This window comes from Trichosurus vulpecula, chromosome 1 (genome assembly GCF_011100635.1).
Source record: "Trichosurus vulpecula isolate mTriVul1 chromosome 1, mTriVul1.pri, whole genome shotgun sequence".
Classification (NCBI taxonomy): Eukaryota; Metazoa; Chordata; class Mammalia; order Diprotodontia; family Phalangeridae; genus Trichosurus; species Trichosurus vulpecula.
The window spans coordinates 27,963,049-27,980,256 of NC_050573.1; the positions used below are offsets into that span (position 1 = coordinate 27,963,049).

Sequence of the window (17,208 nt, forward strand, 5' to 3'; positions counted from 1 at the left end):
TGAAGGCAATGTCATAACAAAATCTATCAAAAAAAATGGCACAGGTAGGTGGTACAGAGCATAAAGAGCTGGGCCTGGAGTCAGAAAGATGTGAGTTCAAATCTGGCCTCAGACACTTACTATGTGACCCTGGGTAAGTCACTTCACCCTGTTTGCCTCAGTTTCCTCATCTCTAAAATGAGCTGGAGAAGGAAATGGCAAACCCCTCCAGTATCTTTGTCAAGAAAACCCCAAATGAGGTCATAGAGTTGGACATGACTCAAAAACGACCAAACAACAAATCAATAAGAATAAAATAATATTAAAAATGGAAATGGGGGGTCTAGATGTTTTCTTTCATAGGTCTCTCTGCAGAATAAGCAGCATGGTACAGGTAGTAGAAAGAGCTATATTTGGAGTCAGAGGACCTGGGTTCAAATTCATAGCCCGTGTGACCTTCTCTGGACCTCAATCTCCTCCTCTTTAAAATGAGGGGTCAGACTAGATGGTTGGTTGGGGAAGAATGTGGAAGGAAGGGTTTTACTTGGTTGGACCCATCGTATCATGGAAGTAGAGAATGCCCAGTGTGGAAATTCCCTGCACCGATGCACACTGGCAAAGTTTTTACAACTTACAGGCTTATAGAATGGAAGCCATGAGATGGGATTTGACTTATATATGGCCATAAATCAAGTGTCTATCAGAGCTGGACTTGAAGGCAGGACTTCCTGATTCTAAGGCTTATCCTCAGTCCACTATGCCTGGATCTCTCTCAAATAGAGAGTAGAAAGTAAAATTAAATACGCCTCCTGGCATAAGTTAGAGAAACCCAAGTATGACTGGGCCCAGTACCATAACCCCACGTCCCAGAGGTTGTATAAATCCAGAATATACACAATGTCTTTGGCCCTCAGGGCCACCAGGAGGATGAAGTAATGCCTATGGATGGCCCTGGAAGGCACAGGCAAAGGGGAATGGTCAGTCAGCCAACAAACAGCTGTTAAGTGTTGGGAATACAAAACTCTAGCCCTCAAGAAGCTTACATTTTAATGGGGAGATGACACGTTCAAATATAAGTGTATAAATGAAATGAATACAAGGTGGTTCACATGTGTATAAGAGGCAGTTATGGGAGAGAGGAAGAGGAGAGGAGGCAGAGGAAGAATGAGGATGGGAAAAGAAAGGAGTATGAGAAAGGGAACAAAGCTGTATGGGCCGGCAGAGGGGTTGAGAGCCATCTACATCCAGGCGACAGGTTGCCCACCCCATCCCTGAATGTGGTTACCTCTCCTAGCCTGTGGACCATCAGGCTTTCTAAAGTTTCTCAGAACACTACATTTTTAGGATCTGAGGTGGAAAAGGCCCCCAAGGCCACATATTTCAACTCTGGCCCACACGCAATTCACTGAGCAGGGGAGGATGGGAAGGGAGTGTTTTTTTTTTTTCATGAAAATCCTTAGTTCCCAACATTTGTGTTCATCTTTGCTCTTCTCCACAGTGACCCAGATGATAGCCCAAACCATCAACCCCATCCAGGAGGCAGGTCATCATGATACAACTAGTACTAACAGAAGCATTTCCATAGAGTTCTAGGGTTTGCAAAGTACTTCCCATGTTGTCTCATCTCGACCTCACAACAACCCTGTGAGGCAGGTGGTATTATTATCCCCATCTTACAGAGGCGGACACTTGAGGCTGAGAAAGGTTATATGCTAGCTACTAAGTGACTTAGCCAGAGTTATACAGTTAGTGTCTGTTGGAGCAGCATTTGAACTCACTTCTTCCTGACTCCAAGTCCAGTGGACTACCTACCACACCACCAGCTAGCTGACCAAGATTATCTACCACTTTCTGAGGGGTGGGAAGGTTAGAAGACGGGCAATGACTGGAACCGTGTCAGATTCTTCAGGGCTGATTTAGGGGACCTGGTTGAAAAGGGATGAGGACGTTGTCAGGGTCACGGGATTTCATCAGCCTATGAAGAAGGAAGCGGGGGATGGGGAAGGGAGTTCAGGTAAGGATCTCAGTTCTGGATCCAGGATGAACAAAGCCACGTAGAGGAGACCCATACTGGCAACTGTTCACCAGCCTGGCCTCCATGGAGTGTGGCTGAGGACAGGACGCCGTGTTGGGGACAAACCAACTCAACAAGACTGATGTATGATGGAGATGTCTCTGGTCTCTTACAGCCTTCCATTCTTCCACCATGAGAGTCTTGATCTAATACACCTGGAAATGGGCAGAGGTGGTGCCGTCCTTCCAGCATCGAAGGGTTTCCACGGCAACCGAGCGGCAGAGAGGGCAGGTCCTCTCCCGGTCAAACCAAAGGCAGAGACACTCTTCACAGAAAACATGCTGCGGGGACAAGGAGCAGAGTGAGAGGAGGACCACCTTGTGGGCTTTGGTGTTCCCACTGTATCTCAAACATTTCAATATGTCCAAAACATGACTTATTACCTTCTACCCCACATTAACCCCTCTTCCTGGCTTTCTCATTTACAACAAGGGCACTGTCATCTTTCCAGTCACTCAAGTTCATACAATTGGAGTCATTCTTCACTTCCACCAGCATTTATTAAGTATCTACTGTGTGCAAAGCACTGGGCTGGATGCTGTGGGGGCAAGGGTGCAAAACTCATAGGATCCTAGATTTAGAGCTGGAAAACAGACCCTATGGGACATCTAATCCAACTCTTTCATGCAGGCTAAGAAAATGGGAATGACTTGTATTAGGTCATATGGGTTAGTGGCAGAATTGGAATCTGAGCCCAGGTCTACACATAACAAATCCACACCTCTTTCTACTGTGCCACGATGCTAAATTCACATGCAAAGCAAATGAATCCAACAAGCTTTCATTAAGCACCTACTATATGTCAAGCACTGTACTAGTCAAGCCAACAAATATTTATTAAGAGCCTACTATGTGCAAGGCCACAATCACAAACAGAAAAGACAATCTCTGCCCTCCAGAAACTTACATTCTAGTGGGGAAAGACAACATATAAAGGGGGAACTGAAGATGGATTGGAGACTCTAGGCTTTGTGGATTCAAAGGAAACAAACAAAAAATTGTCATTTCTTTCAGGGAGTTTAAGGAACTTATTTTCTAACAGGGAGACAAGGCATACATTTTATATTTTTATTGATTTTTATAAATTTGTATATATTTTATAAGAATCAGTGATTTCGATGTTTGTGGGTATGCCCTAGGGCAGCTAGGTGGTGCAGAAGCTAGAGTCCAGGGCCTGCCTGGAGTCAGGAAAACTCATCTTCTTGAGTTCAAATCTGACCTCGGATACTTCCTAGCTGGGTGACACTGGGCAAGTCACTTCACCCTGTTTGCCTCAGTTTCCTCATCTGTAAAATGAGAGGGTTGGACTAGATGACCCATGGGATCACTCTAGGATCCTAAGCACCATCTCCTAAAGGAAGACCATCCTGATGTCCCCTCCCTGCAGAAATTAGTTCACATTTACTTTGTGTAACGTTTCATTTATGCCCCTATATATACACTGCACTTCCCTTGACCCTAAGAATGGCTGCTTCTTGAGGACAGAGAATGTTTTCTTTTTGTCTTTGTATCCCAGGGCAAGGTACAGTGCCTGGCACATAGTAGGTGCTTCACAACTGCTTATTAAATTAACAGTAGGTTATTGAATTAATCTTCTAGGGCTCCTAGAAAAGAGTATTCAGTTTGCTTGTGGGCCTTTTAAAATGGAGAGCAATCCCTAGGCAAGAGGGGACATCTGTATGCTCTTTTTAAGGGGCACGGAGCAGGCCACGCTTGGGGAATGGCTAAGAGGCTTAGCAGCTCCTGCAGTATGTGACCTGCGACCACAGGCCGCTCTCTGAACCACAGCTCTCCTCCTCTCCAGGTGCTCCGGGATTTGGTAATCTGGACCACCATCCTCATGGGGCCTGAGCAAAGTCATCAACCTCCTCCTCCTCCACGTGACCCAGGGCCCCAGGGGCTGTGACTTCACACACCCCTTCCAAGGGTTGGCTGTCACATGGAAGAGGGATTAGACTAGTTAGGCTTGGCCCCAGTGGGCAGACCCAGGTGCCATGGGGGGAAGCTGCAAGGAGACAGGTTTAGCGATGACATCAGGAAAAACTTCATAATAAAACACACTGGCCAAGAGCAGGATGGGCTGACTTGGGAGGTGGTGGGCTCTCCCTTGCTGGAGGTGGAGGTTGGACAACCATATCTACGGAATTGTATAAAGGGGATTCCTGGTCAAGTATGGTGGACTTGATTGCTCCCAAGGTCTCTTCCAACTCAGAAAGTCTAAGATTCCTTAGCTCCCTTGGGCCCTCCTCACTCACCTGGCACATCAGGACCAGAGGCTCCCGGAACTCAGCTTGGCAAATGGCACAGATCTCACCAGCTTCAGCACACTGCTGGCTTGTAGCCCGAACTCCATAGTTCTATATGGGGAAGAAGAAAAAAAGAGAGGCCTGGTTTTCACAGATAAAGACAGGATCCTGTCCACGGGCATGTGACCCAGGCTGTTCTCCAGGCCTGAATTCCAGGTCCAAAGTAAGAGCTTAATAAATGTCTGTTGAGTGCATGATCGGAATTCCCTCCCTCTCCATCTCCTGGCCTCTGTGTGGGCTAACTCTCAAGTTTAAAAGGATCTCTTTCTTCACCTCTAACACTCAGAATCCCTAACTTCCTTCAAAGCAGAGCTCGAGTGCTCTCTCCACCAGGAAGCTTCTCCTGATCTCTCCCCTACTCCCTCGGCCCACTCCTGAAATGACTTCATATAGATTTTGAATTTACTTACATGTGAATGTGCTGTTTCCCTTGATAGACTGGGAGCTCCCTGAAGGCAGGGACTGTTCCGTGTTTTTCTATCTGTCTTCAGTGCCTGGTTCATAGTTGGTGCTTAATAAATGCTTATTGATTGGTTGATCTTCCTGCTGCCTGCCCCTCTATCCCTTCTCAGTCCACTGTTACAGCAAGCCTCCTCCGTTCCCTCTGATTGATAACGCTCTTCCTCTCTCAGACCTCACATCTGTTTCTGTGAGTCATTTCAGTTGTGTCTGACTCTTTGTGACTCTCATCCCCCCACCCCTCACCTTGGCTACTTCTTGGCAGAGAGATACTGGAGTGGTTTGCCATTTCCTTATCCAGCCCATTTTACAGATGAAGAACTGAAGCAAACAGGATTAAGTTAAGGACTTGCCCAGCACTACACAGCTATTAAGCGTCTGAAGCTGGATTTGAACTCAGGAAGATGAGTCTTCCTGATTCCAAGCCCAGTGCTCTATCCACGGCCACCTAGCTACCCTACAGACCTCACATAGTGTGTTGTTTTGTAACTTGAATATACGTTACATTATCATGTAACACTATATAATTACATTATCATGTAATATTGTATATAATACCATCTATATTATATCTTCTCCTTCTATTGGACTGTAAGGTCCATGAGGGCAGAGACTGTGCCTTGTCCGAGCTTTGTTCCTCCCCCAGGAATGCTCTGCTCAGAGTAGGCACCTAATAAATGCCAGCTGTTACTGCTGTTGTATCTCCTCCCTCCATCCCCCCATCTTCTCCCCTGCTGCCAGCTGGAGCCAACATGTATCCTCCTTCCACTAGAATATAAGCTCTTTTCTTTTTCTCCACCTAGGGCTTAGCACAGCTCCTGAAACTTAGGAAGTGCTTCATAAATGTTGACAAGAGACTCAGAGCCTTCTCTGACCAATGGCTAGTGTTTCCTGAACCTCATAAACTTCTTAGGGGCATCGTAAAGGAGGGAGCACGTGGATCTTCTTCAACTGGCCACCCAGCTCATTTTGGACCTTTGTTAGGACTCACCTGAGGAGTGCAGAGAAGCTTCAGGGCCTTCCTTACTCCACCCAGCCGGCCACAGATGTCAAATGACTGAAAGGAGAGAGTCTAATGACCACCTGTTTTCCATCCGCATAGGAGATGCTCCCTCCCCTCCTTGGGGCAGGGCTGGGGCTGGGAATCAGACTCCACCTGAACCCTGGCAAGGTTAAAAACGTAGAAGAGGCCCCTTCTAATGCCACATCTGTAATCCTAAAGGGCTAACTTTCCAACACACAAAGGTTAGAAGTTCCATGACGGCCCTAGATTTTAGGGAAAGTAGCTGTCATTTCCATCTGTGATGTCTCCTGCGTGGCTGGTACTCACTACTTCCCAAAGAGCTCCCACAAACATTATCTCATTCATACTGACTTTGTACTGTATATATTTTACATTTTCATATATGTTGATCCTCCCCTGCCCCCATTAAGCTTCTTGAAGGCAAGTGCAGTTTTGTTTTAATCTGTGTTATCCTAGCACCCAGTATACAACAGGTGCTTAATTAATGCTTACTTATTGGCTCTTGATTGACTTAATCCACATATCAGTCTCTTGAGAGCTGAAAACTCCAAGAGGTCAGGGATTTGAAATTGGGAAGACTTAGGTCCAAATCCCATTTTAGACACTTACTAGCCTGTGTGACCTTGTGCAAATAAATCTCTCTGGGACTCAGTTTCCTCATCTGTAAAATAAGGGAGTGTAAAGTCCCTTTTCGCTTTAAAGTGATGATCCTATGGCTGATGTAAACCCATCAGTAATGTCTTAAGTGCTGTAAACTCTATGAAGGCAGGAATTCTGAGTCTGGAAGACCTGGATTCAAATCCTGCCTCACATCTCCTAATGATATTATCCAAATTAGTCCAACTCTGTCATTCTCCAGATGAGAAAACGCACTCAGAGAGGTAATGTCCATTTCCCAAAGTTATAAAGTGACCTAGTAGCAGAAATGAGACTAGAAACCATGTCTCTCAGTTCTGCTACTATATGAAAGGGTGTGAGGGGCAGTGGGGAAACCATGATCATGTTACACCTGATAAACCTAGACAGAGATGAGGCATTATGGTATAGTAGACAGAAAGCAGCCCAGGACTCAAGACCTGGATTTAAGATGTGTCTCTGACACGTATTAGCCACGAGACCCTGGGCAAATCACAACATCTGAGTGCAGATGTTGCGGAGAAAGTGCTGACCTGCATTGGGAGGAGCTCCTCACTGAGAATTCCCTATGCTAATGAAATTAATGGTCCAGTCCAGTTCATGGACCATAATCTTATAGTTGTCTAAGAAAAAAATCCAAATCACTAATCCCTATCATGTGTGGCCATCAATAACGTTCTTTTCCCTCTACCCTTTGCTCTCTCAGGTTAGGGAAAAATATGGAGTGCACAGTGTCGTAGGCTAATTAAGACTAATTTGATTCATAGACACTATACATATGGTCCACTGCATAGGCAAGAGATAATGGTAATGATCCAGTGGGGGCTTTTTCCCTCTCCTTCCTTGTGGGAGAAGAACCATCTGTTTCTACTGTTATGGGAAGTCTCCTCCCCTTGGCCTACCTTACCTTGCAAAGGCTGTAAAGGATGATGAGGACCCCTCCTAGGAAATAGCTATTGGAGGGGTCATCTCCCATGATGTATTTGTACCACAGCTGGATGGGAACGAGTGACCGGAACAGCTGGCTCAGCTCCTCAATCACCAGATAGAACTTGCCCTGTTATCACACCAGAGGCATAAATTATGATTACTGTTAAAGACCCAAAGGGCAATGTCAAGGGGGTTTGGGCACCCACGATAATGATGCTCCGAGCCCTTCACAGGCCATTAATCTGTATCTTGAAGCACTTAAGTAGGCCCTTAATGGGGGTAGAGACTAGTGTCAGGGAGGGGCAACCCCTGCCTACTGCCCTCACCTGGGAGCTGCCTGCCGCCCAGGAAAAATCAAAAGGTGAAGGGAGAAGGCATCAGGTCACATTTCAGGGGGATAGAAACCTTACACCTCTAGTAGAGGGGGTATGTGTGTGTGTGCGTGCATGTGCGCACACATGCATTCTTGCAATTCCCTCCAGCGGATGCTACTATTTCAAGTTTATAGTCCCTATTGAACCAACCGCATGTAGAATTTTCACCAGAATGATATCAACTGTCAGTCTGTTGTCCAAAGACTAACCTAGTTAAATTGGGAGGGAATCATCACCAGGTTGGATGAAAGAGACACCAGCAACTCTCAAAATCTTCCTACTAATGAAGAAATGGTTGTAACTGATGGGGTAGGGAGCCCCTTTGAGCTCTCCTTGAATCTTCCCACTTGATCTGGTGTTCACCTGAGGCTATAAGCCTTTCATTATTGCTATGCCCAATTCTCTGTTACACTTAACTTAGCCTAGCCCTCCATTCACTGTTATCTCTGGATCGGATAGCCCTCTGCTATCTACCACCCTGGATCCTATCAAAGCCCCATTCCCTTGGTTCCTGGCATCTGACCTCTAGTCGCCCCAGCTTACTGGCCATTCCCATCAAGATCTGCCCTAGACCCCCTCTTCCCCAGACCACTTGGCTAACCTTAGCTCCCTCCCACAGTCTTTCTGGATATTAGATCCATCTTGGCCTCCATGAAGGTGCTCAGATTCAATCTGGCCCACTTACATCAGTGTTACAAATGCTCAGATTCCTTAAGAGTCTAGCCAATGCTGAGATTCCTTAAGAGTCTGGACAATATGGCAGATTTTTAGTAACCTTGGTTTTTTTTTTAGCTGAAAGAAGGCTTAGGTTGAATTCCTTCAGGCAGGACTATTTTGGGGTCCCAGCACAGTAACCTGCAGCAGTAACAGGAATAGTCACTAGCAAAATCGCTGACCTGTTAAGTGTGTGAGTTATTATTGATGATGATAAAGGAATTTTAGTTCTAAGATTGTATGAGAAATGGCAGAAAAATGAGAAACAAGGATGTTGAAGAAAGAGGGTTGACTAGTGAGAGAAATGATTATTTCTTTCATGTAGTAATAACCAATTATTGAATTAGAATTAATAGATTTTTTACTTCCTTATCCAGAAATCAACTACTGTAGAAAATCTTGGGGAAAAATTTACTCAACCAGGCTGAGAGAACTGGTGAATTCTTGTTTGTTGTGTTTGGTCAGACAGGTGTGGGGTAGTAGTAGATTCTCCCTTTGATATGTATATTGATAAGTCTCTTTGACCAAGACTCGGGTAATCCAAGTCAACTACTCCCAAGACCCTCATTAGAATGAGCCCACATCTCATTATAATATTCATTTTCTCATTGATTGTTAACCAATCACAGTTGATGCCAGCCTCAGGAGCACCTACTTTTCCAAGGACTTATAAGTTGTGAGCTCCCCCCCCACCCACCATGAGGATTTTTGGTATTTGAAAGTACCACTGACCTCCTTTATTATAAAATACTAGCATTATTAATAAAAGGATTAACTACCCAGAAACTATGTCTCTCAAACTTTTTAGATGTCACACTAGAAAGTTACATTGATCAGAAAAAAGCCATCAGAATGGTGAAAGGTCTTGAAAGATCATGCCGTGTGAGGGTCAAATGAAGGAATTAGGAATACTGAGCCTGAAGAAAAGACTCAGGGGAGATAGGAAAGGTTTCTTCCAATCTTAGAAGGGCTGTCATGGGGAAGAGGGATTAGCCTTGTTCCTCTTGGCCCCAGAAGGTAGAACGATGGGTGCAAAGTGCCAAGAAGCAGATATTAGCTAGATGTCTTGAAAAAATTCCTAAATATTAGTCCAAAATAAAATGGGTCACCTCTGGAAGTAGTGAGCTCCTCCTCCCCGAAGGACTTCAGGCAAAGGATGGATGAGGACTCATTGAATACACTGTGGAGAGTATTATTCCCTGAGATGTGAGTTGGACTAGCTGCCTGCTGAGTTCTCTTCTACCTCTAAGGCACTGGGACGCTTTCATGCCCACACTTTCTGAGATATCAGGATAATGGATCAGATTACATTGAAAAGGAAGTTGTGGAGGGGTGGAGCCAAGATGGCAGAGCAAAGCCAGCATTTTTTGCTGAGCTTTCCCAACATACCCCTTCCACAACAACTTAAATAACGTGCCAAACTGAATTTTGAGTGGGAAAGTCAGGAAAGTCACAGTGAGTCATTTTCTAGTCCAGGGCAGCTTGGGAAGACAGAAAGAGATTTGTGGACTTTAGGGTGGAGGCTAGCTAGTGGAAGTGGCAGCAACCAGGAGGTGATAGTGTTAGGCTGAATCTCTGATTGGAAAGAGATCCTAGGTGACCTCTGTACTAGCACTGGGAGTGGTGCTGCACATTACCCAGTTCTGAGTTGATGCCCCAGGGCAGAGAGAGGCAATTATGGTGGTAAGGGATCAGAAGCCCTACCTGGGTAAGGACCAGAGTAGGAGGGCAGTGACCAGATCTCGCTCTGTATCACACTACTTTGGAAGCACCAAAAATCTATAGGTCCCCACTGAGCTGTGAAAGAAAATATCAGGAGACCATAAAATACAGAAGTTCAGGCCAACCATACCCCTATAGAGGTGAACAGAGCCCAACTCTAACATAAAGTCCAAAGCCAAGAAATGAGCTGGAGAGATGAGCAAACAACAATAATAAAAGAACCTGACCATTAATAGCTTCTGTGATGACAACAAAACTCAAGACACAAACTCAGAAGAAGATAATGACTTGAAAACATCCAAAGGAAAATCTCAAAGAAAAATGCAGATTGGACACAAGCCCAAAAAGAATCCTCAGAAGACCTAACAAAAGAGACTTTAAAAAGAACAAAAAAGGTTTTAAAAATCAAATAAGAGTGTCAGAGGAAAAACTGGAAGAAGAAATGAGAGTGATGCAAGAAAATTGTAAAAAAAGAACTAATAGCTTAGGAAAAAAGGCAGAAAAAAGAGTTGAAGAAAATAACTCTTTAAAAACCAGAATTGCCCAAATGGTAAAATATTACTAATGATAATAACAATAACTTATACACACACAGATATACACACATACATATAATTGACTATGTTCCAGGCACTATGCTAAGCAGCAACATTATCTCATTTGATACTCACAACAACCCTGGAAGGCAAATAGTACTGTTATTCCCACTTTAAGGTTGAGAAACAGAAGTCAAGTGACTTGTCCAGGGTCACAGCAACAATAAGTGTTTGAGGCTAGATTAGAACTCAGGCCTTCCTGACTCTACATCTGGTACTCTATCTGCTATACCACATAGCTGCCCTATATAACAGCTTGGTAAAAGAGGTACAAAAATACTGAAGAAAATAACTGCTTAAAAATCTGAATTGGTCAAGTGGAAGCTAATGACTCCATGAGATATCAAGAAACAAGAAAACAAAGTCAAAAGACTACAAAATAAAAGAAAATGGGAAATATCTAACAGGAAAAACAAATGACCTGGGAAATAGATTGAGGAGAGATAATTTAAGATTATTGGATTACTTGAAAGCCATGATCAAAAAAGGAATGTAGATATCATATTTCAAGAAATTATAAAGGAAAACTGCCCAGATATATTAAAACCACAGGACAAAGTAGAAACTGAAAGAAGCCAATGGTCACCACCTGAAAGAAATCCCAAAATGAAAACTCCTAGGAATATTATAGCTAAATTCCATAGACCCTAGGTCAAGGAAAAAAATACTTCAAGCAGAGAAAGAAATCCAAATACCATGAAGCCACAATCAAGATCACACAACACTTAGCAGCCACCACCATAATAAGTAGAAGGCTTGGAATATGATATTCTACAAGGCAAAGGAGCCAGTTGGTTGTTGTCCTTTGTTCTCGAAGAGGACCAAAATGACATCACTATGCTAGAGTCAAGTTTCAGTGACTCTGACTGTGGCTGAGCAGACCAATATGAGCTTGGATTACTCTCTACCACAGGTCAGGCACAAATGGTCCATGTGAATATTTGGGTTGGATACTCCAAACTTGTGCATCCTGTGTTTCCTTTGAGCTGTTTCAATTCTACTTTGCCCATAGAGCACAGCACCTTCTCTGATGTGGGCACACCATGCTGAGCAGTCCTGTGCCAGTGTCTCCCACATCACACAATCAATTCCAAAGTTCCTGAGAGAGACCTTGAGAGTGTCCTTGTATTGCTTCTTCTGACCACCATGTGAAGGCTTGCCCTGCGTGAGTTCTCCATAAGTCTTTTTGGCAAGTGGATGTTTTGCATTCGAACAACTTGGCCAGCCCAAGGGAATTGCACTCTCTAAAGCAGAGTCTGAATGCTTGGCAGTTTAGTTCAAGAAAGGACCTTAGTGTCTGGTACCTTATCCTGCCAGGTGATCTTCAGACTCTTCCTAAGACAATTCAAATGGAAGCAATTCAGTTTCCTGGACATGGTGCTGGTAGACTGTCCAGGTTTCACAGGCATACAACAATGAGGTCAGTACCACAGCTCTGTAGACCTTCAGTTTGGTAATCAGGCTAATACCTCTTCTCTCTCATACTTTCCTTCGAATCCTCGCAAACACTGAGCTAGCTCTGGCAATGAGTGTGTCAACCTCATTATCAATGTATACATCCCTGGAAAGCACACTACCAAGGTAAGTGAACTTATCCACAGCATTCAAAACTTCTCCATTTGCTGTAAGTGATGGTTCCACGTATGGGTGGTGTAGTGGTGGATGATGGAGCACCTGTGTTTTCTTGGTGTTAATTGTTAGGCCAAAATTAGCACAGGCAGCAGAGAATTGATTGAAGGCAAAGGAGATAGTATTACAACCTCAAATAACCTGAACAGCAAGATTGAGTATAATCCTGCATGGGGAAAAATTGACATTTAGTGAAATAAAGAACTTTTAAGCATTCCCAGTGAAAAGATCAGAGCTGGATAGAAAATTTGACATTCAAACATAAAACCCAAGAGAAGCAAAAAAGGTAAATATAAGTAGGAAATAATAAGGGATTTAAAAAGATTAAACTGTTTACCATTCCTATGTGGGAAGATGATAAATGTAACCACTAAGAACCTTAGCATCATCAGGGCAGTTAAGAGTTTGCTTAGAGAGACAGCATGGGTGCTGGGATTATCTAAAAAAAAAGGATGGAAGGGTGAGAAAGAGGAATGCACTGGGAAAAGGGAAAAGGGAGAGGAAGAATGGGGAAAACTATTTCATATAAAAGAGGCATTCAAGAAAAATGATGGGGAAGAAGTAGGGAACATTTGAACCTCACTGTTATCTGAATTGGTTCAAAGAGGGAAGGAAAAAAATAGGTGTGTAATATGTATGTATGTACACATACAAGTATAGAAATTCATCTTTTCTAATAGGGAAGTAGGAGGGGAAGGGGCTAAAATACAGTAGGGAGGGTGATAAGAGGGAGGGTAAATTAAGGGAGGAAAAACAGAATTTTGAGGGAGGAATAAGGTAAAAAAAAAGAAAGATAAATAGAATAGGATGGAGAGAAATATACAGTTAGCCATCATAACTGAATGTGAATGGGATGAACCCACCAATAAAACAGAAGAGGATAGCATAATGGATTAGAAACTAGAATCGAACAATATGTTCTGTACAAAAGACACACTTGAGACAGAAAGACACACATAGAATATAAATAAGAGATGGGAGGAGAATTTATTATGCTTTAGCTGAAGTAAAAGAGGTAGATATAGTAATTATGATCTCAGACAAAGCAAAAGCAAGAATAGGCCTGATTAAAATAAATACCAGAAACTACATTTTGCTAAAAGATACCATAGACAATGAATTAATATCAATTATAAACATATATGCAGCAAATGGCATAACTTCCAAATTCTTGAAGGAAAAGTTAAATGAGCTACGGGAGGAAGCAGACAGTAAAACTATACTAGTGGGGGACCTCAATTTATCCCTCACAGATTTAGATAAATGTAATCATAAATTAAACAAGAAAGATGTTAAGTAGATGAATAGAATTTCAGAAAAATTAGATGTGATAGACTTATGGAGAATATTGACTAGGAAGAGAAAGGAGCATAACTATTTCTCAACTGTGCATGGCACCTTCACAAAAATTGACCATGTATTAGGTCATAGAAACCTCACAAATATTAAATTCGCCCTTTTGGGATCATAATGCAATAAAAATTACATTCAATAAAGGGCGTGAGATGTATAGATTAAAAATTAATTGTAAACTAAGTAATCTAATCTTAAAGAATGAATAGCTCGAAGAACAAATCATAGAAACAATCAATAATTTTATTAAAGATAATAATGACAATGAGATAACATAACAAAATTTTCGGGATACAGTGAAAATGGTACTTGGGGAAATTTTCTATCTCTAAACACTTACATCATTAAAAGAGAGAAAGGGCAGATCAACAAACTGGGCACATAAAAAAAAACTAGAAAAACAACACAGAAAATTCTCAAATAAACAAGAAAACGGAAATCCTGAAAATCAAAGAAGATAATGAAATTGAAAATTGAAAGCAAAAAACCTGAACCAATAAATAAAACTAGGAGCTAATTTTGTAAAACAAAACAAAACAAAACAAAAACCCAATAAGATAGATAAACCATTGAATAATTTGATTTAAAAAAGAAAAAAACAAATGACAAGTATAAAAAATGAAAAGGGTAAATGCACAGCCAATGAAGATAAAATTAAAGCAATTATTAGTATCTGTTTTGCCCAACTATATACTAATAAAACTAACCATCTAAATGAAGTGGATGAATTACAAAAATATAAATTGCCTAGGTTAACAGAAGAGGAAATAGAATACATACACAACCCTGTCTTAGAAAAAGAAATTGAACAAGCCACACATGAGCTCTCTAAGGAAAAAAGACCAGGACCAAATGGATTCACAAGTGAATTATGTGAAAATTGTTAAAGAACAATGAATTCCAATATGATATAAACTTTTTTTTAATGGGTAAAGAATGAGTCCTACCAAATTCCTTCTATGATGCAAATATGGTTTTGATAACTTAAATCAGGGAGAGCCAAAACAGAAAGAAAACTAAAGACCAATTTTGTTAATGAATATTGATGTAAAACTTTAAAATAAAATACTAGCAAGGAAATTACAGCAATATATCTCAAAGATCATACACTATAACTAGCCTGGATTTATACCAAGAATGCAGTGCTAACTTAATATTAAGAAAACTATATGTATAATTGACTATATCAATAAGAAAACCCATAAAACCATGTGATTATAGCAATAAATGAAGAGCTTTTGACAAAATATAATACCCATTCCTATTAATAAACACTAGAAAGCATAGGAATATATGGAATTTTTCTAAAAAAAGGATAAGTAGTATCTATTTAAAACCAAGAGCAAGCATTATAATGGGGATAAACTAGAAGCCTTTCCAATAAGAACAGGGGTGAAGCAAGGATGTCCATTTCAACATTATTATTCAATGTTGTGTTAGAAATTCTAGCTATAGCAATTAGACAAGAAAAAGAAATTGAAGGAATAAGCAAAGGCAACAAGGAAACATCATTTTTTGCATTTGATATGATGACATATTTAGAGAACCCTAGAGAGTCAATTAAAAAAACTAGTCAAAACAATTAACAACTTTAGCAATATTGCAGGATATAAATAAAGCTACATGAATCATCAGCATTTCTATAAATGACCAACAAAACATAACAGGAAGAGATAGAGAAATTCCACTTAAAAAAACTGGAGACAGTGTAAAATACTTGGGCATGTTTACCTGCTGTAACACACATAGACACTATATGAACACAATTATAAAACACTCCACACAAAGACAGACCTAAATAATTGCAGAAATACTAATTTCTCATGGCTAAGCCAACATAATAAAAATGACGCTACTTATATTAATTTGCGTATTTGGTGCCATATCAATCAAACTACTGAAGAATTACTTTACAGAGCTAGAAAAAAATAACAAAATTCATCTGAATGAACAAAAGGTCAAGGATTTCAAGGGAATCAAAAAAACTGTGAAGCGGGCTTAACAATATCAGATTTCAAACTATATTTTTTATGGTGGTAAAATGATTAATTTTGATTATATAAAATTAAAATGATTTTGTATAAACAAAACCAATTAAGTCAAAATTAGAAGAAAAGCAAAATACTAGAGGAAAAATTTTTATAGCAAGTTTCTCTGCTAGAGGTCTCATTTCTCAAATATATTTTAAATTTAAATAAAATTTTAAAAATTAAGATTTGAATTTAAAATAATTTTGAATTTAAAAAAGTTTTAATTTTAAAAATTTAAATTTAAAAAATAATTTTATATTAAATTTTCTTTTAAAAAGGAGCTATTTCACAATTGATAAATGGTCATAGGCAGTAAATCTAAGTTATCAATGGTCATATGAAAAATGCTCCACATCTCTATTGATTAGTGAAATGTAAATTAAAACAACTCTGAGGTACCACCTCATACCTATCAGATTGGCTCATGCTGAAGGAGATGTGGAAAAATAGGAACACTAATGCACCACTGGTGGAATTGTGAGTTGGCCCAACCATTGTGGAGAACAATTTGGAACTGTGCCCAAAAGTATATAAAATTATGCATACCCTTTGACCTAGCAATACTGCTAATAGATCTATACCCTAAAAAGAGAATACTATCTCCACTCATCCTGATCTATATCTTGCCCCTGGACCCAGAGGAGAAAGTGAGGCTGGTGACTGCACAGCCCTCCCTCACTGAAATCCAATGCACTTGCAAGTCATGGCATCACCTCCCTGATGAGAATGAAGGACAAACACAACAACAACAACAACCCTGAAGAGTTAAAAGAAAAAAGGAAAAGGACCTATACGTACAAAACATGTTTACAACTGCTCTTTTTCAGGTGGCAAAGAATAGGAAATGAAGAGGATACCCATCAGTTGGGGAATGGTTGAACAAATTATGGTATATGAATGTGATGGAATACTATTGTACTGTAAGAAATGATGAAAGGAATGGTTTCAGAAAAACCTGAGAAGATTTATATGAATTGATGCAAAGTGAAGTGAGCAAAACCAAGAGTACATTATACACTCTAACAGCAATAGTGTAAAAGTCATTAACTGTGAAAGACTTAGAAATTTTGATAAATACAATCATCTACCACAACTCCAAAAAAACTCATGATATAAAATGCTATCTACCTCCAGATAAAGAACTGATAAGACTCAGAGGGCAGATTGAAGCATATTTTTTCCTTTATTTTTTGTGCTTCCCCCCTTCCTCTGTTGGAACAAGACTAATGTGGAAATATGTTTTGTATGATTTCATAATGGGTATCATTTCTTGCCTTCTCCCTGGGTGGGGGAGGGGTAAGAATTTAAAACTGAGAATAAAAATAAAATTTTTTAAAAATGGAATGAAAAGAAGAAAAGAACCACATGAGAATGATTTGAAG

At 40.8% G+C, this 17,208-nt stretch overlaps 1 protein-coding gene across 1 annotated transcript in view; it reads right to left on the reverse strand.

The window, feature by feature from the left end:
• Nucleotides 1–968: 968 nt before the first annotated feature.
• Nucleotides 969–17,208, reverse strand: part of RNFT2 (ring finger protein, transmembrane 2) — a 78,339-nt gene continuing 62,099 nt past the window's right edge. Inside the window, exons 7-10 of the mRNA XM_036767986.1 lie at nt 7,386–7,535; nt 5,810–5,875; nt 4,309–4,410; nt 969–2,334 (exon numbers count right to left, since the gene is read on the reverse strand). Coding sequence (XP_036623881.1) covers nt 2,200–2,334; nt 4,309–4,410; nt 5,810–5,875; nt 7,386–7,535 — 453 coding nt within the window. The 3' untranslated portion in view covers nt 969–2,199. The remainder of the gene's footprint in view (nt 2,335–4,308; nt 4,411–5,809; nt 5,876–7,385; nt 7,536–17,208) is intronic.